This window comes from Nothoprocta perdicaria, unplaced genomic scaffold (assembly GCF_003342845.1).
Source record: "Nothoprocta perdicaria isolate Ctin4 unplaced genomic scaffold, notPer1 scaffold_30, whole genome shotgun sequence".
NCBI classification, from domain to species: Eukaryota; Metazoa; Chordata; class Aves; order Tinamiformes; family Tinamidae; genus Nothoprocta; species Nothoprocta perdicaria.
In genome coordinates, this window is record NW_020455533.1 from 2119769 (window position 1) to 2136022 (window position 16254).

The 16254-nt window shown below is 40.2% G+C and overlaps 1 protein-coding gene across 1 annotated transcript in view; it reads right to left on the reverse strand.

The window, feature by feature from the left end:
* Nucleotides 1-7119, reverse strand: part of MYLK3 (myosin light chain kinase 3) — a 28621-nt gene extending 21502 nt beyond the window's left edge. The window contains exon 1 of the mRNA XM_026042301.1: nucleotides 6877-7119. Coding sequence (XP_025898086.1) covers nucleotides 6877-7119 — 243 coding nt within the window. The remainder of the gene's footprint in view (nucleotides 1-6876) is intronic.
* Nucleotides 7120-16254: the final 9135 nt, after the last annotated feature.

Sequence of the window (16254 nt, forward strand, 5' to 3'; positions counted from 1 at the left end):
CCAAAGCTGCCCTTGGATTTGGGAAGTAAACTGCGTGGCCTCCTGTTTGCAAGGTGCTTTTGATTCTCACTATTGGAGCTCAGCAGAGAATTCAGTGGCAGTTTTACAGCTGCCAAAAGCAGTTGTGCCTCTGTGTCAGTTTGCTTGGGTGTAAGTAATTGCAAGGCAGCAGGCAACCCACTGCAATGCAAAAGAGTAACCTTGGCTGTGCAGTAGAGGCAATAAGAATAAAACCAGTAAAAGCAACCCCTTGTCAGAAACAATGACAGGGGCCTCTGAATATATATCTGTTGCATAAGAAAAGGTTATTTCTAGTCAGTCAACTTTTCAGATATAATCCAAAGTTCACTCCAAAGTGCGTGGAAAGCAGGACAATCATTCCTGCTGACTTCAAAATTCCCCAGCTTCAAATCGGAGCGCTCAGAGAAGTCTGCTTTGCCAGCAACACAGTATTGTTTCAGAAGATGGAAAGCCACCAAATAGCACCGTGTTTTCTGCTAGTTTTTGTTTCTTTCTAGTTTGGAAGATCTTCTTTTCAGATCAAGTTTGAAAAACTACCATAAAAATTGACACTGAGCTATACCAAATCACTAATTTGTGGCAGCAATTTCCAATTTCAGCTCTTTCAATATTGAAATGGACATTTGCTTTCTAATCATACCCGATTTCTGTCTGTGCTCCTCCACTCGCTTTTCTGAAGTTGACAGGCAACAGCACCCTGCCGCTGGCTGCTCTTCTGCCCTAGTTACTGACTCTGATCGCCTGGAATGCAGTTTTGCATTGCACTAAGTGTGCACGGGTATCTGACACTGGAGAGCAAAGCACAGAAGTTCCACAAATCACCAGGAAATCTTGATCCAGAGACAGACCGTCCTGGAACTAAGTGAAGGAGGGAGTTGGGTACAGCCACATGAGGGACAAGTTCACCCGCAACAGCCTCCAGCAGCTCTACCATTTCCCCTGGACTTTGGGTGCACCGGCTGCTGCCACCCACCTTTGGAAACTCTCCCCAGGGACTCCCAGGAACACTCGTGCTGCTGATTCAAGCCTCGTGCAAGCTGGAGACCCACATGCTGAATTCCCTTTCCCTCGTATTTCCCTCTAACAGTTGTGTAACAGCAGACACCAGGTGCCCTGCTCAGCGCTCCTGGCTAATCATGTTCAGCCCAAGAACCCAACAGCGCAGCGGGGGATGTTGCTGTTTTGCTCTCCTCCCCCTTTTCGTTTTAATAAAGATAAGGAAGAACATTCATTGATGTTGCTATTCTCCATTAATAACCAGAACAACATGTTAGGGAAATTACAGATCAAGCAGATTAACATCTCTCCTACAATGAGTTTTGCTTTGTTGCCATATTCATCTGCTGATTTAGATCTCTGACATTTTGCTTTGACGTCATTCGTGAACACAGGAATACCTCTTTTCAGACAGTCTCTACAACATGAGCCCTGCTTTGAAAAGGATTGAAAGAGTCTGGGTATAAAAGCTGGGTGATTTTGCAAGCTCTTGTCAGTAATAAACTGAAGCAACTTCACCTTGGAGGTGAAGATCTGGAGAGAAAAAAAAAAGCTGCATTCATCCATGCATCTTTTTCAGATACGCAAAAGCTCTACAGCTAATTTTATAATTGTTTTCAATGACTTGGAAAAAGATGAAGAAAAAAATGAATGTCATCTTTGGATTTTCTTAAAAGGGAAAAAAATATACTTCATGCCATCAGAGTTGCAGAAATAGCTAATAACCAGCTCCAAGCCTTCCACATCAAAGAACAAAATGTCAATTTTATAAAATTTGTTTATTCTCTAAAGCAGAGACTTTAGAAACATGTGGGTGTGAACCAAAAGCATTTAGTTAGGGGGCTCCAGTTTAAGCACAGTGAACTGCTTCTCCATCTGAAGTTGATATCCCCCTATGAATAACTACTAAAATAGAAATTCAAAGCACCACACACACTAAGTGGATCTGCAGCCATTCTCACTCCCAGAATAGCAATTATTCCCTAGAGCTTCTCCAGGAGAATGCACTCAGAGCTCAGGAAGATTTTTCCCCACCAACTACCTTGCTACCATAAATCAACAGCAAACAGACTCCAGTATATTAAGTTCAAGCAGCTACATACAGGGCTCTCTACACTCCTAAAGAGTTACTGCATTCAAACTGCAAAACCATCAGTTTTGCAATTCTGCTTTAACAAATTCCTCTTAGCTGGATTGCACAGCTGGTTGTAATGTAATCCCAAATATGCTGAAAATTAGCAACAGACTAGAAAAACAGCACCAAGTCTTGGCACGGTAAATCAAAGTCACTCAGAGCAAAGCTTGCTGAATATGAATTGTTCAGATTTTATATTAGTCGATATCAGCAGGAGCAGTCACTAAATGGCAGAAGGCAAGGCCAGCCACACATCTAGCAACATCAAGGTCTTTTCAATAGGAGGTAGGAGGAGATTATGTGAAATGCCAGGCAAAAATGGCAGTAATAAACTGCAGAGAGGTGAACAGCTAGAGAGCAAGTTACACCTGGCAAGAGTTCACTCATACAGCCTATGAGAACAGGGAAATATAGATCTTCAGTAACTCTTTTTGAGAGCATAGAAAAACTTCTCAAGGGTTTCTGAAACTCGTGAAGAGTGGATCTTATGAAACACTGACCATAATCCAGTGAAAAGTGCATAAAAACCCTAGCGCTCTTAGCAATGATAGACCCTTAGCAATGATAGACAATCTTCTCCCTGACTTAGCATCACTGTGATGGCCATGGTAAGAACTGGTTTGTGGAGCTGGATGATCTAGCTACTCATTTCTTAACAATTTGTGCCAAAATTTTCAGGCCATAAAATAGATCTCCATAAGCCAAATCCATAAACGAGATGGTCTGTCATCCAGTCACTGAAAACACAGCAAATTATGTTTTTGTTATAGCAAAACAGGTAAAAGATGTACCTCAAGCTGTGAAAATTCCTCATCAGATGCTGAACTTAACTATCATCCAGAAATTTAAGTTTCCTGCATTGTGTTGTGGGGAGCTTCAGCTGAGACCAGGAGTCCATCCAGAAAGTGTCTGTAACTGGGTAATTACAGAGACCAGTGTTTTTCCTGATTCTGCTTAGGTCCATAAAATGCCAGTGAGTGCACAGCAACAGCACCGGGAAGGATCAATCCCCAAAACAAGCACTCAGGAAATACATACCTGAGGCCAGAGGAATGCCTAAGCAGTTGGATGAACTAGAAGACACAGGTACAGCTGCAGCCTGAACACCAAACTAAGGGGCCAAAAGGCGAGCCACAAATACAGAAAACAACAGCAGAAGAGCCTGCTGTCTCCTGCTATCTCAACTCAGCCATGGGAGAAGGTGAAAAACAAACCTGTTTTGTAATGTCAGGGACTATATATAGTTTACTGCCCTCGTTTCGGAGATATGAGGTGTCTGAAAGCATATCCAATAGAGTATATTTAGACTGAAGGCCACTATACACCAGTGCAAAATTCATATTAGAGCATATGAAACCTTTTCCTAAGTTCCCACGAAGCCTGGAAAAGGAGCAGCTAGGACAGAGGTTTTTCAAACAGGTGTTTTTCCCAAAGCCCAGATCCTCAAAAATGGTATACTCCTTTCTGGTGATTTTTTCGGACCACTTGCCTTTCTGCTAGCTCTCCTTAGCAGCACTCAGGTGATGGGTCAAATATCTCGAGCCAAGGCATTTGGTTTCCAAGCCTCCACAGAGTGTGGATTGTCCAGAGGGACCCCAGATTTAGAGGAGTAGCTTCCCAGCTAAACAGGAGCCTGAACTGCAGGTGGCCTGGTCTCCATCAGGCAAATCCCAGCAACTCTGCACCTCAAGCAGTTGCACAAAAGAAGGGAGACAATTGTCCCAAAAGATATGAAAGCAAAATTAATTGTCATGCAACAGAAGGCAATCAGTAGTGAACACCAAGTACAAAACGTGAATCAGGAATACCAAAAAACAATTACCCCACACAGGACAAAACTCTCAATACGCTACCCAAGAAAAGGAGGTGAAAGCACAACCCTTGCAACAAGAAGAAACAGAACTTTACCATTAGCATTAGTAAAGGATTAGATGACTTCAAGTGTCTCATGAAGTGGCCACGTTCATGAAACAAGCAGCAGCTTCAGCAAGTGGCAGGAGGAACACTGGGAGGACACAGGAATTCCCAGGCTAAGAGGAGTGATGCAGCTGAACATCAAAACTGTTCAATTCATGGAAAGGAAAAGCTTGAAGAAGTTTAGGGAATTTGGTCTTCAGGCTTGTGTTAGAACACTTATTTCATTGCTTCTGCTAACAGTCTAATTAATTTTAGAAACACAAACCCCCCTCTTCTTATTTGTCAGGCACGAACAACAGGAAACACCACTACACAACTGAGCAACAGCACAAATTTGCAGGCAATCTGTAAACACAGTCGGATCACGGTGTTGCCTAGTGCTAGAAGTCCTTCCATAACATGAGGATCAGCTGAGCCAGCCCCTTACTTCAGGACAAGCAGGCAGATCATCAAGTACTGAGCCAGAGAGAGACGCCACTCAACAAGCTGGCAAACAAAAATTTCTATGTTGCAAACACTGAATTGGGAATTTGTAAGAATAGGGTCACCAGCTCCTGCAAGAGCCTCGGATCCAGCTTGGTAAGAACTGCACACATGGTTCAAGGCACAATTTAGCTTGCTATGTTTCTCTGTTAGTCATATTCTCTACAAGCATCTTGCCTTTTATGCTGTTCCATAAATTTGAATGAGCAAAACAAAGAATATTTTTTCAAGACCTAAGCACAATCAATTTGATAAACGGGTCTGAATGATAAAATCCAGGGCAAGACATCCAAAAACAAGTGTTTTTGTTTCCTAGTTTCTCACTAAGTCTAGGATAGCTTTTCTCTCAAAGCATTTTTAAAAGAGAGAGGTACCATCATCAGCGGTTTTAAAGGAAAAGAAATTGATATAGAGAACGAGAGAATCATTCAGTTGCCCAAAAGACCAATTACAGAGAAACCAAATATTCTGCACCTCAGTACAGCATTCATGTCACAGGGAAACACCGACTCCGAGTTGCACAGAGCCAAAGCAGATAAGGCCTTGTAGACAGATAACTGCAGGACTGACGGTTCCCCCAGATACAGGTATATTAAAAAAAACCCTGGATCAGCTGCTTTGATAGTTTTAAAGTCACGTTCTGTCAGGCTTTCCTGAACTCTCTTTCTCATAGTTCAAGCAAAAAAAAAAAAAAATCCTCAAAAATTTGTCCTTATTTTATGAGCTGTCAGACACTCATGCAATTAAAAAAATTCATAAGCCTGTATTTCAGGCCAATTAATATCTTTAATAAAATGCTGAAAGAGATTAATAATTTAAACACACCATTATTTGTTCAGCATCAAGAACAGTTTAGTATATTCAATTAATAGACTTTTTTCTGCTATGTTAGTATCTAGTCTTCTGAACAATTCCATTTTCTACAAAATAAATATTAAACAAATTATGAAAATCATATTGGAATGTTGGCTACACTAAATACTAAACATTAGGTGAATTTAAGTCTTTAGAACAAAATATTAACCACTATAATCAGTGGAAATTTTGTCATTTATTCAGCTAGACTGAAATTTCAATCTTTCATAATAACTGTTCTTTATTTAGTGTATTTATTCAACTAGCTATTTAGGAAACTAACATGACTGCAAACATAAACTTTTTAAGGAAGTCCATTAGAGTTATTATTGAACTACTTCATTTATATTCCTTGAACATTATCATGTCTATTTTGCATTCTTTCTAGGTTTGCTTGCATTTGTTTTTTGCTTCAGTCTGGATAGTAACAGGTAAGTGTGCTTCAGCTACTGAAATCAGGGATAAATGTGCGAAAACACTGGAGAAAACAGCAATATCACTTTCCTCACTCGCTTTCTGCTATAGCAACCGAAACGAACTCCATAAATAACACTGAAATGGAGGTTTTATGGGGGGCTTATGATAGTGGAAAACCAGATCCCTACTCCCTGCTTCTCCCGTGATGAGGGGATACCTCTCCCTCCCCTAGCAGCTGGCGGCCCGTGGATAGGTGTAAGCTTTAGGAGGCAGCCCTGCTTTCATGTCTTTCCCTTGAACAGGGGAGTTCTGATCTCAGAGCTTTTAAGTCCTACCATAGAGATCGTATTTGAGATATTCAGCGCAGAGAGTTTGAGCTGACTGCACTGCTCTTACTGCAGGCCAGTCAGGCAGATACAGATCTTGGCTCCTCGTGGAATTGCCTCTGCGTGAGCCTGACGGATGGTACTGAGGACACCGGAGGAGAATCATTTCAGCTGAGGTAAACACAAACTGGGTAATTCTCACAAACAGAACAAATGCTATTTGAAATTTATTAGCAAAACATGTGGAAGATGATGCAATAGCCACAGTCATTTTCTTAAACCAAGGAAGTTATCTTTTGCTTTATGCTATGGCTGTTTGTTTCTGTTTTCCCATCGGAAATCTTCAGGGCTTCAGAGCAATTTCATTACCTTAAATTCTATATGACATACTATATGGCATCTAGTTAGTCAGTAAAAACTGGTTTCTACATAATTTGAATGGCTGACATGAACAAATACTGTTTGAACCTTGGCACACGAAAATCTACATTCCAGCAATAATAACCTCAGATGCAAGCAAGGAGTCCATGCTTATCACTTCAAAAGCACCTCCTTGACACCAGTTATTTTGCAAATAGACAGCACAACTTGACCAAAAACATCAACACAACATTGATCAATAGCAACATTTTATGACAGGCGCAGAAACCAATACTTCCATTCTGAAAAATGTTTACTTTAAAAATAGGCTTACAATAAAACATTCACCAGAGGCGATCCCCTTACCGTAAATCTCTTTATGTAATCAGAAACACAAAATCCTCCCATGCTCAAACGAAGGGATCTGTGCAGGGAAGATCCTTGATAAAAAGTTCCCATTCTTTTTGTCTCGTATGGTGGTCTGCCAGGTAGCCCGAAGCCTTTTACTGAATAAAGCTGCACAGCCTCACTGAATCTTGCTAGAATTCTGCTTGTGTGATAAACCAGGCATTTCATCTTATCTGACACTACACCAGGCATTTCAATCATTTCACTTCCTTATCAGTAGCACTAGCTTCTATCTGTATCCTAGCAGCTCACTTCCTGAATCACTGATAGCAGCTACTGTAAGGCATGGAAACAACCTAATGGCAGATGACAGCCAGATCTCTTGCAGTCACTAAACAGCCCCTTCGTTGCATTTCTCTGCTAGTTAGTTTATTTTTGCTCAATTTAACTTTGCTTTAGTTATACTTGTTCCAGACAAACACTTTGAACAGGACTGTCATTTATCCTAATGCTGTTTTTTTAATTCAGTGACCCTTATCAAGGCAGCAGAGCATTTGCTTTAACATAACGATATGATTACACATATAAACATTTTAAGACGGTAACAGGAGAGCCAAAAGAAAGATGAAAGTTCATCCTCCACTAGAATCCACATACATATGCACCCCTACAAACAGGGTTTCTACCTTTTGAGGCTGTGTACACAAGGACAACCACTCCAGCCTGTAAATATCCCAAACTAAAATGCTTACAGAAGTGTATGCAGTTATGGAGTCCATATAGGCATGTTTGTAAGCTCCTAGGCATGGGATCTCCTCTTTTTTAAAATAAATAAATAAATAAATAAATAAAATAAAATAAATAAATAAAAAGACCAGATGTTTTAATAATAGCGATATTGTACCAAATAATGTTGTCCCTTAAGCATGAAGCCTTCATCTAATGAATTTGTTTTGCTTGGCATAAAACATAACTGTTCATATCAAGTTCTTTGCCATACAACTGTATAAATGTGTAAGATGCATAAGAAAAATACAAATAAGAAAAGACAAGATGAATAGCTGGATGATCTGAGACAGGAAATAACTTTTGAATAAGTAGTAACAAATCATCTTCACTTGTCTTCTGTGCTGCACATGTATTTCCCAGTCTTTAGCAAGCTGCAGTGGAATTAGCTTGCTTTGAGTCCTCCTACAAGTAAGCTGAGTCACAGCAGACACAGGTACATAAAATAACAATCACTCACAAAGGGCTTTTGTGGATATAGCCAAATGCCTCAAACGGTAAGATTAGGTATTAGGATGGTTCATGTCTTTACTGATTAAACCAAAAATATAAATGTGTTTTACTAGAGTGTGAATGTACATCAACTCTCCTCTAAAGCAAACACAAGACACTGTACCTTTATCATCACGATCTAAGAGATGTCAGGCCCAGCAGTGAGCGTATAGGTTTGGATGCCTCTCTCACAGCAAAATAAAGTGCTTCGTTTCCACTTGGGTTGGTGCAGCAAGATAAACAATACACTGTTTAAAAGAAAAAAAAAAGTTTTAAAATTGAATACAGAAAAAAAGAAACATCAATTAATTAGGATAAGAGAGAAACTTGCACATGGTCAGAGGCGAGGTGGTGAGGCTTATTATGCTGCAAAAATCTCTTACTGCCTGGCAAGGCAAGGCATGTTTTTCAGGCCATCCGATTTTATTTAAATAAATAAAAGACCAGAGGTTGCCTGGGGTACAGGATGATTTGACTGCAGCTCAGAGGGGTGAGGTAGCTCTACCAGTAGGTTAGTAGCCCAACATCCTAGAATGAAACACAAGTGACCTGAGGGCTGGCTGAGACACTGACCTTGACCTTCAACAAATTTGAGCTCAGTCTCTACTGACAGACTCCTCTGCAAATTTTCATTTGATCTCCAAGTCTTGGCTCCATCTGTAAAATTGAGTTGAACTCTTCCCAATTTACAGGATATTTGCAGGGCTTTAGAATCTATGACTACGATTCCCCTTTTCAAAGACAGAATTAGACCATTAGTTTTAAGTCAAAACCACTCTGGAAGTTTAAGGCCCAGCACCTGGGCTCCATGTAGTAGTGCAGGAAAAGTGTAGCCTTCCTGGCAGTAAGAGCGACTGCCGCTGAGCTGTTTTGCCTGGACGTGGCAAGACAGTTGCAGGCTTTACAGCAGCACTTTGAGGATTATTCTTTGCACACAGTCGGAACACTATCCTACCACTCCCAACGGGGAATGAGATTATCTCCGTGGGCATCAGGCACCCGAACGTGGCCTCAAGCTAACGGCCTTGTATTAAGATGCAGCTGATCACATTACCCAGGCCCCCACTCCGCAGCCCAAGCCAGCACTGAATATTGTAGCTATTCAAGAGGAATGGAGCTCAACACCCGAGTCAAGGATCCCTACGCTTATGAAAATAGCATTTTCAATACTTTCGTGACTTATTCCAATAGGTATAAATAATTGCATTGTTACACTGGATTCCACACTGCTATTACTTAATGCAGCAGTAGAGCCATGTAAGCACCATGCCAAGGGGGAGAGCTTGCACGACAAAGAATCCTTTAGGAAATTTGGCAAGCAGTCTGGAACAAGCAATGCTCAGCCTGCAACCTTCCATTAGCAAATCTAAATACAGAATGGTAGTGTAAAACAACACCTTCCTGCAGTATTTTTGATAATTACTCCTAAGAATATAATTACTATGGTGATGAACTTCACTGACTTTGCTTATGGAGGGGAAAGAAAAAAAAAAAAAAGCACAGATTTGGAGCTTCCCCCCGCCCCCAATCCTCCTTTCAGATTTTATAGAGCTGTTTCTGGACTGTGCTTTCAGGAGGGTACTAAAGGCAACAAAGCAGCAGCTATACAACATTCAGTCCACAAACAGAAATGTATTCTTGCAGATAGAAAACAAGCAATGCATACACAACCACATTTGCTTCAGCAGTACTGAATACACTAGAGGATTTTACATTTATATGTGAAAAAGGAAGACAAAATTTGGTCCTTTGCCCTAAAATCCTCTTGCTAGAGACAAAGGAAAGTAGTTGGTTTCAGTATAGGCAGTCTAGTACAGACTTTGTAGATGCCACCAGACGTCCGCATTAGTTTATAAAATAAATGCAAAGTTGTTCCCAAAATAAAGCAGAGAACATCCAAAAAACGCAATCTAGATCAAGGTTAGTATTTTAGCTTTCCAAATCACTCTCAATCTGCAATGCTTGGGCTCTGAAACTCCTCTTTGAAACAAGTTCGCTCTGTGAACACGGAGTAAAGAGCAACAGGCAAGAGGTAAGGTTACCAGGCTATTAAGGACTACTAACTTCTTCAGCCAGCTACTGAAAGGTATTTTTAAAAATTCAGTTCTGATAATAAAGACATCTAAAACAAAGGGGCTCAGAATTTTGGAATGGATCTCTCATCTCCCAGGATCAGGGTCTGAACTGGGAAGATGCTCATAGCGCACATTTTGCACATGATGCACATGCACGTTTTAAGAGAATTTATAACCTAAAAAGTATTCGTAAACTGAACCTCTCTTTACTTATCATTGTAAATAAGTAAAACCATATCTTCTTTCCTGGAAGGAAATAAGTGGAAGTTTTAGTTCCTTGGCACAGTTTTCTTTTACACACTTAGGAGATACTGAACTATAGAGTTCCTAATCATCATATAACATAATTAACAAGTAAGAGCAGACAATTAACTATGTTGATGTTGCCTAGCTTAACACAGCATGCTATGCCCAAAGCCACTGATGGTTCACAGTTCCCTTCTAAAAGGGATTTCCGACCTCTGCCATGAACTTACCCTTTCATTACGCTTCCATCCATGCAACAAGCTAGACCAGAATGGCAGCATACAGGAGTGTTCGCAGGGAAATGCTCACAGAAGCAGCAGGCAGAGTGCTGATACCAGAAATGTTTCTGTTCGCGTCCCCTTCAGTATTTGGTCAGAATCAGTATTCAGGAATTTGTGAAGACTTTGACTGATGAGGCATCTTCCACGAGCAAGCAATTCCCGGTTGTCCGCGTGCCAGTATCAGCACATTTCTAGAGCTGCTCCACTCACAATGGATTAGTATTAAAGGCCACATCTGAAAGCCTTCCCCACCTCATTAATATTCATTTTATACTTTAAATCCCACAAGGACTCACCCCCACAGCCAGGAGCCTCATAAATTATATTCCATTTTTAAACTTGCAGTATTCACTCTCATTGTTTCAGAGGGAAAACACCAGTCGTGACAGCTTTAGGCGGGCTGGTTTTGTATAAAAGGATAATATCTCTTGGGCTAGATTCAGCTCTGCTTTAACTTCATTAGTCTGCAAAGATCTGCACAACAATGAATCCTGCCTGTAAAGCACTAACACAAGTACAACTGTCAGCAGTTTTCCTTCTTTCATTATTCTGCTTTTGTTCCAACTGTCAAAGTTGGTGAACACCATGTCTGCAGCTGAATAAACTCAGGAAAGCCAACTTACCTAGCGAACACTTCAAAAATAGCTACAAGCTTGCACACTATTAAAACAGATTAAAAGAGACAAAATGATTTAGTATCTACCTCATCTCTCAGCTAACATGAGCAGATAATTTTGCACACAAGATTACATAGCAAACCCTGCTTTAACTGTTCTAAGGTCCAAAGTACAACAGATTCAAGTGTCCTCTGCAAGGATGCAGGACAAGTTCTGGGAAGTGAAGTGGGAATCCTGGGCTTTTCTATAACAGAGCCTTAGTCCACAGGGCTACCCCTACAGGCAGCAAACAAACAGCCTCAGGGCTCTAGGGGTGACAGAACCAGTCCCCTTCTAGTTTCCACAAGTGTATGAACATACGGCAAAACCAGAAAATAAATGTGTTCTAACACAGATTTACTGATCAGCAGCTCACTAGTTTTTAATGGAAAACAATGCAAAACACCAAGAAGAGATACACACACACACACAAAGGCAAGTAGTGTGGATAAGGCTTATCCTCTGGAAGCAGTAAGATGGGATGAGATGACTTACCACCTGTAGTGGATGATAGATTTTATCAAGCTCCCATAGTATGTGAAGTATTCTGTACTTTATGAGGAGTCATTTAATTGACACAATCCTTTTCTGGATTCCCGCCAGCTGAGGTGGCCACACAGCACAGCTGGCAATTGCTTCCCCTGATCTGCATGGTCCATTAACTAGAAAACACATCATTTCTGTGAACAAACAATCCAACCAAGATTTAAAAAAAGGGATTTTATTTCCTATGCACAGCTGTCATCAGTCTTGAAATCAGAACCACTGAACCGCACAAAGGGTTAAAGCGTTTCCTGTTCCAAACTCTGAACTCCTTTACCCTCTCTTTTTTTCCAGATCTACATTTAGCTGCACACGCAGGAGCTGTACGTAAACGTGAGCTTCACTGTTGCTAAGTAACTGTGGCCAGCAGATAGGAGCGAGTGTTGTAAGCAACATCAGCCAAGTTGCCAAGTTCAGAATTTGGTCAGTGCCAAGAAATGTAAGTTATATATTTTTAAAAGGACTTGCTTAGAATTTCATAAAACAAGTCAGAGCAGCAACGGAAGACAAATACACCACAAAGTGACCAGACTCCCGAGCAATCCTTCACCCTGTGCAGGACACTTCTTCCATACCACAAGAGCTACTGACCATTTTTCATAAAACACCTATTTGTATTTATCCAAATCAGGCTTCTCAATTTTCATTCCGCCCACTCTTGATTGTTTTGCAATACTATTTAAAAAAAACCACTCTTCTCGAAGAGTTATAAAAGCTTCATGACATTTTAAATCTCTCTCCAAAATGTAATCAAAGGTACCAACCTTCCCAGACACATACCAATTAACAACCTACAGTATCTCATAGCTTAATACATCAATTTCATTCATTTGAAAGATTTGTCTTATAAAACAGCAAGATTTGTTATTCTTTCAAGAGGAAAGCAAGTAACTAGTTTCCTTCCTTACCTGTTTCAGAAAGTCATAGAAAAAAAATTATACCTTAATCCTCCATTTGAGAGATAGTAACACACATCTCATAGCAAATAATGAGTAGAGCTCTGTATTTCTAACTTCATTTAGGAGATTACATGTCTGCATTCAACAATTCTAATGAAATCCTCAGCTGACATTCATGCAAAAACCAACAGCTCTTCTTCTTTTCAGCAATTTTACACTCATGTCTTCTTTGTCTTGTGTTCAAGACAAAATCTGCATTGCTTTTACAATAGTCAGTGTACTTATACAACAGTGTAAATACCTAGAGCACCTCCTGTGCACGTCACAACAACACTGGATCTAAAGATTCATAAACTATGTTGAGAATAAACTGTGTCTCTTTAGGAGACCTCATTAATCTATCTTTTAATATAACAGAATGATTTTATCAGAAAAATAAATTCCACCGACAAACATCATTGTCAAATACATTACTATGCCATGCAGTGCAAACTAAAAAATAATTTCTTTTTAATTTTTAAATGCATATTATGACACAATATCATACATTCCTCTTCCTTCAGGTTAGAACTCCTAGTTCACCTCTTGCTGTAGCCAATTCGGTGAGTGAGATGAAACATTGATATTCCTGATATTCAGGACCCAGACCACCTACTGAGCAGCCCCAACCATGCAGATAATCACAACACATCTGCAGAGGTGCTTACACACACGCACGCATGCACACACACACACACACACACACACACACACTCTCTCTCTCTCTCTCTCCCTCTCTCTCTCCCTCCGAGAGCTTCTCCAAGCAAAGCAATCCACATCTCAGTCTAAAGATTTTTCTTAGCAAAGCATTTTAGAATATTCAAAATCTGTTCATTCCAAAACAGAACAAAAACAACTGGATCTTGGAAAGTTACCACACCATTAATCACACCGTTCATCTTTGGATTCCTACTAGCTGGAGCACTCCCTGTTCTTAATAGGGTTTTAGGGTCTTTAACACCATTCAGGAGTAAAAACAGTATTTCTTTTTCCTAAAATTGAATCGAAGAGTAGGGTATGATGGAAAAAATAACTGCAAAGGAGGAGCTTAAAGGCACTAAATTAGCTTTTCTAAGGAAGATAGAGCTCAGATTTTATGGACAAAGCTAAGAACTTACCATGAAAAATACCTTGGCGGGGGCAAGGGAAATGATCCAACTTTTTCCTGGTGCACATGTTGCATGATGATCCACAATTAATCCTTGAGGATCATGTTTTGAGCATGAATTCGAATAATTTAAGTGAAAGCAGGTTTAGGTTTCTTCTGGAACAAGAATATACAGATATATCAGTGACCATTGCCTTCTGTCTAATCTACTTACTTCTTATTTAGATTTTACATCTGGTTCTACAGCCAGCAATTACAAAACAAACAAACAAACAAACGGTTTTGAAGTAATGGCAGCACAGATAAAAAAGAAATCACCCTCTTCAGCATGTTGCTTTACACACTATTTCAGCTCATTATGAATTCAAGGCAAAAGAGCTATCAAAAATATGAAGCATTACTGTAGTGTCTAAGCAATGAAAAAAATAAGTTCCAACTAAAGACAAGGGGAAAAAATGTACAAAGAGTATAGAAACATCACAAGGCAGTAAGATTTGAGTAAGGGCAGACATTACTGGAGGTAGGCAGCCTGCTAGAATATTGAAACTACCATTACCAATGAGTACCTGCCATTATTCATGGCGAAATAAAAGATAAAGAGTCAAAGTAACAAGAGGGAAGTAATTAGCAAGTTGCTTTTACTTTTTATCTCAAGCAAGCTCTTATAACCATACATACCTAGAGAGAGTGTGTGTGAGTATGTCTATATATTTATATAGGGATTTTGGGGGTGCTGCAGAGAAGTTTTCTTAAATCACTTTTGATTATATTGCCACCGGAAAGTTGGGTTTGTCCTTGGTCTTGACAGATTATTCATGGCTGCCAGTTTCCAGAATTCCACAACGAGGCCATGTATTCAGGGCAGAAAGCCAGTAACACCCATTTGCAGGTTTTTAAACTCCAAAGTTAAAATATAAGCTTGTGACAATCTAAACAAAAAGTGCGGTGAAAATACACCAAAAAATAAAACTACCATGCTCTCCCGAGGCTTAACAGCAAGAATAGCACAACACATACTAGTTTTTTCTTAGAATACAGCTGCCACCTAGTAGTAGAATGGAGGAAATGCAGCAAAACCTCAGGCCAGCATTAGAGTTGAGAGCCAGCTTGGTGCTCTGATCTGCTATTACACAGCAAAACAAATGCAGGAAGCGGAGACCTCCAGAGAAAGGGCACTGCAGCAGCAGGAAGATCTTGCTAGAAACTTGATTCTGAACAGGCAGCTTCTCCAGGGCAATCCAGTTCACAGTTTTATCTAGACAAGTCGATGTACTCAGTTCTTATAGTACTTTTCTTTTAATTGTATTCAATCTTTCAAATTAATGGAAAAAAACCAGCCTAATTCCACTTTTTCTGGAAGAAAACAGTTTTTCTAAGTGAAACCTCATGCTATAAAATGCAATGAACTGGATTAAACTGTGTGAACCACACAGACATTCAAAAGTCTGTAGGCCCTAAAAATGATACACCGGAACTAAAGGGGAGCATAGAAAAGTTCATATATGACTTCCTAAAGTATTAACCATTTATTTTTGCTTCTTGGAAAATATGCAATTTCCAGATAACTTGGAGTTAAAGACAAGGACAACTATTATCTATAACACAAAATTTTACTCTCTCATAGCTAATCTGTTGCTGGCTTTGTTTTACAGTTTTGTTCACTGAAATCTAATACATTTTACAACTACAGTCTTACTTGTTTTACAATTTGCTTGTTGCCTTTGCAGTTTACTTGTTTGCCCTTTTTGAAGGCCAGAGTGACATTCGTTTCTTCCAGTCCTCCAGCACCTCCCCTGCTCTCCAGGACCTCTCAAAGATTATGGAGAGTGGCTGAGCAATAACCCCTGCCAGCTCCCTCAGCACTCTTGGGTGCATCCTACCCAGGCCCATAGATTTATGGGTGTCCAGTTTGCCTCACTAACCTCTAACCCAATCCTCCTTGACCAGCAGAAAGTCTTCCTCTCTCATGGTTTTCTCTCTAGTCTCTGGGCTCTGTAGTTCATGGAGACAAGTAGCAGTAAAGACTGAAGCAAAGAGGTACTCAGCAACTCTCGCTTCTCTGTATGCTGTCACCGGGGCACCCTCCCCATTTTGCAGTGGGCCTCCGTTTTCCCCAGTCTTCCCCTTGCTCATGCTGTACTTGTAGAAGTCCTTCCTGTTATCTCTGGCATCTATTGCTAACTCTAATACCAAATGGGCCTTGGCCTTCCTAGCCACATCCCTACATTCTCTGACAATGTTTCTATATTCATCCCATGTGGTCTGTCCTTT